The sequence below is a fragment of the Lactuca virosa genome, chromosome 4, assembly GCF_052849685.1.
Source record: "Lactuca virosa cultivar CGN04683 chromosome 4, Lactuca_virosa_CGN04683_v6, whole genome shotgun sequence".
Lineage (NCBI taxonomy): Eukaryota > Viridiplantae > Streptophyta > Magnoliopsida > Asterales > Asteraceae > Lactuca > Lactuca virosa.
In genome coordinates, this window is record NC_136429.1 from 5,278,170 (window position 1) to 5,282,439 (window position 4,270).

Consider the following 4,270-nt stretch of genomic DNA (forward strand, 5'->3'; position numbering starts at 1 on the left):
AAAAAGTGACCCTCTTTAGCTAAGGAACTGTAGACCTGGATTGCTGGTGATACCGTAGATAAAATGACTACCGGAGATTGATCTTATCTTTTGAGAACCGAAGACCAAAAGACCTACCATAGAGATGAATGATGTATGAAGACTTCCATGTTACTTTTCTGACTTAGCGTGTTTACTTTGTTTTAACCAGTGAACCTTGCATGGTCACTGTAGTCAGTAGTTTAGTATTTGTTTATTTCTCATGTAACTTTTCGGGACTCTATAAATAGAGGTTCCCTCTTCATGTACCAAAAACACTTCCAGAACTTTTATCGAAATACAAAGATTGTTCATCTCTATCTCTATCTTAATTGATATTATGAGTTCCTTTTCATCTTAAGTTGATCACATTTACTAACTTGTGTTTGAATGCAAACCTTGTTATGAATCAACTTGGTGTTTACTTGATATAACTTGTTGTCATTTACATTTCCGCATCTGACTTCTAACTCTCTTAACTTATTATTGTTGAGCTAACAAGATCCTCGAGATTAACTTTTATTCTGCATCATATTATCTTGTGACTAACGTTTTTTCAAGTTTTTTCTATCAACATGACTCCTTTCTTCAAAAGTGCACCCAAAAACAGGGGCGGTTCTGGTGTGGTGTCGGGTGTGGCACCGGAAACACCTAGCTTTCGTGTACGTAGTGGAAAACTTTTTCGATTTTTTAAATTTTTAACTGTTATGCCACTACGTTAAAAAATTGTGCAACTACTAAAACAAATTTGTGAAACTGCGTAAAAAATGTGTCACTCTATCGGGAATTACCAAGCCCGACAAAATAATTACAAGTTTACAACCTATAATTAGCCACATAGGAGCCCAACATTTTAATCCATTATTGTCTATTAAGTGTATTTATAGCCCAAAGCCCCAAATAAAAAATGAATAATACAAAATAGCCCAATCCTAATTACTTGAAAGTGTTCGGCTAGAAGAAAGAAAAAAAACTCACGAGGCAGCCTTCGGTCCACTGCTGTTCGGCTGTTTCTTCGTGCCCCCCCCCCCCCCCCGCATCGATCCATCGACAATAGAAAAAGCTAAGGAGTAAAGGGAAAGGCTGAAAAGTCGACTTCATCGATCATCATTCACTCCAACGCAAAGTTCCAAGCCCTGGAATGAAGCAAGTATATTGATACTTTGAAATTTTACCAATTCCTTTAGGTATTCAAAATTGATATGTTTTTACTGAAGTTATTGCTTGACTTGGGTGAAATTGATATGTTTCATTGAAGTTATTGTTTGATTATGTTAAATTGCTATATTGTTATTGAATATAATGTTTGATAAGGTGAAATTTCTATGTTTTATTGAAGTTTTTGTTTGATTAGGTGTAATTGTTATGTTTTTATAGGTTAAACTAATTAGTTTTTTTACCAAAAGACCAAGACCTAATCCTAATGAAAGTGATGAAGTATGTTCCGAAACACCAATTACCAATCAGTCAATCCATTCGGTTTCTAATTTTAATGCAACTCCACAAACACCAATCACCAATTAGTCAATCCCTTTGGTTTCTAATGCAACTCCACAAACACCATGTTCTAATGAGCCTAATGATAATGTTGACTTTTTGAAATATCTTTTAAAGGACCCGACAGATAGGCAAAAGATTACAAGTTACAAATCAAATGTAAGAGATAATGTAAGAAGAGCATATTTGCTTCAAGGACCTTGTCAAATAAGGGCACATAAGTTTCAAAAAAATAAAATATGTGATAGATGTAGAAGAATCGTTCCTACATGGTTTGATGATTTTTATTTGGTTGGAATATAGTGTGGAAAAAAATAAAGCATATTGTTTATATTGTTATATGTGTGGAGACCTCATGAATCAAATGGGAGGGAGAGATGCATTTGTTTCCCAAGGGTTTGATACATGGCATAAAAAAAGATGTATTTCAGACTCATATGGGTAGTGTTGATAGTTTTCACAACAAAGCAAGAGAAAAGTGTGAATTTTTATTGAGAGAAAAACAAGCTATTAATGTAGTATTGAGGAGGCAAATCGAAGCGGAGGACCATAAATATAAAGCTCGATTATGTGCTTCTATTATTGTTGTTATACTTTTATTGAAAACCGGTTTACCGTTTCGTGGTCATGACTAGTCGGTTATCTCGGAAAATAGAGGGATTTATATTAAAGTGTTAAAATCCATTCAAGAGACTAGTGAAGATATTTTCAATAATATTTCATAAAATTCTCCTAAAAAGAATAAACATATTAGCCCTAAAATTCAATCACAACTTGTGCAATGTTTTGCACAAGAAGTCCTTTTGAGTATCCGTCAAGAGATTGGTTAAGACGTATTTGCTTTATTGGTTGATGAAGCTAGTGATTTTTTCTAAAGTCTTAGCTTTGTGAAGGAAATATTCATTGAACTTGTGCACGTGAAGGATACATCCTCTTTGACACTAAAAAACGCCATAAATGAAGTACTTACAAGTAATAAGTTGAGTTTTAGTCAAATAATTTATTCTTTACTTTTTTGTTATTTCAATTTCATTTAATTCGCTTTACATGTTATATATATATATATATATATATATATATATATATATATATATATATATATATATATATATATAAAGAGGACAAGGTTACGATAGGGCTAGCAATATGCGAGGGGAATTCAATGGTTTGAAAGCTTTGATATTACGAGTGAATGACACAGTTTTTATATACAATTCTTTGCACACCAACTAATTAGTGGTTGTTGTTGTAGCAAAGAATCATGAAGATGTTAGTGACTTTTTTAAGAAATTTTCGTTGGTGGTTAATGTTGTTTGTGCCTCGTGTAAAAGAAAAGACTTACTACGGGAACAAGCAAGAGAAAGGGTGAAAAAAGGCTTGTGTAGTGGTGAACTTGAAACTGTAAGAGGGTTAAATCAAGAGACTACACTTGTTAGAGCGAGAGATACAATATGGGGCTCACATTTCAACACACTCACATTTTGTGAAAGATGAGGGAGGGTCATTGGCAAACCGTCAACAAGCATCCGAAATCTTAGCATATTTTAAATCATATGAGTTCGTTTTTTACTTACATATGATGGATGACACTTTATGCCTCACGGGTACATTGTGAAAGCAACTTCAAAGAAAAGATCTAGACATTTTAGAAGCGGATTTGATAGAAACACGGGGTTTGATAGCATCTTGCCAAAGGTATCCTCTTGTTTTTCAATCACATAATATCAATACTTTGGATATGGAAGAGTTGAATGTTGGTGCAAGAAACCGTAAGACTAAAAACACTAATCGATTTCATTTTGATGGTTAAATCTTCATTACGGTGGTGGATATGCAACTTACAAAATATCAGGATCGATTTAATGAAACAGCCACCCAGATACTAGAATACATGGGTGCTTTGAGCCCTTATGATTCATTTTCACAATTTGACATATCAAAGTTGTTGAAGTTGGGTAAGTTGTACAAGTATGAATCTGATGATTCGCATATGATAGACCTTGAAGGACAACTTGAGATATTTTACCACTCTTTCATCAAAGATGAGCGCTTCACTAGTTTGGAAGGAATTTACGACCTTTCTCGTTTGATGGTTAATACGGGGAAACCTTGGTCTTATCCTTTGGGTTATAATCTTTTAAAGTGGGCTTTGATATTACCCCGTAGTGACCGCAAGTGTAGAAAGATGTTTTTTGAAGATGAAGCTCTTGAATACCGACTTGCACAACAAAATTGGTGATGACTTTTTGAACAACGTGTTGCTTTGCAATGTTGAGACTAAAGCACTTGCGAAAGTTGAGAATGAAAAAGTAATGGAGTGGTTTCAATAGATGTCTGCATGAAGAAGATAGATTTAAATTGTAATAGATCGTTGTTTTGTTTTTAACTTTTTTTTGTAATGGATTTCTTTTTTTATATTAGACGTAATGAATTATTTTTCGGTTTTATATTATGTTTGACTGGAAAAAAAATCGACAACACCTACTATCAATTCTTGTGTCCACCCCTACCCAAAAACGTACTTAAAGCTCCAAGACTCACAACGACTGTTAGGGCTTCAAAAGAACGGTAGGAGGTGATGGAGGTTGGTTATGGGAGGGATCCCAAGAACATAGAGTCCTTAAATAGGGCTCAAAACCGTAGAATTAGAGTTTAGGTCAGCAACAATTACGCCCTGCATAACATTAGCTACGCCTTGCGTAACTCATAAAAACACATCCCTCCATCAGCTTCTACGCCATGCGTAGATACCTTA

General features: G+C 34.4%; 1 protein-coding gene across 1 annotated transcript; it reads left to right on the forward strand.

The window, feature by feature from the left end:
- Positions 1 to 3,406: 3,406 nt before the first annotated feature.
- LOC145104060 (uncharacterized) lies at positions 3,407 to 3,942 on the forward strand. The gene is made up of 3 exons (XM_079041340.1): positions 3,407 to 3,599; positions 3,682 to 3,824; positions 3,937 to 3,942. Exons 1-3 carry the CDS (start codon positions 3,407 to 3,409, stop codon positions 3,940 to 3,942), a joined length of 342 nt encoding a protein of 113 aa, XP_078897466.1.
- The last annotated feature ends 328 nt before the right edge of the window (positions 3,943 to 4,270 follow it).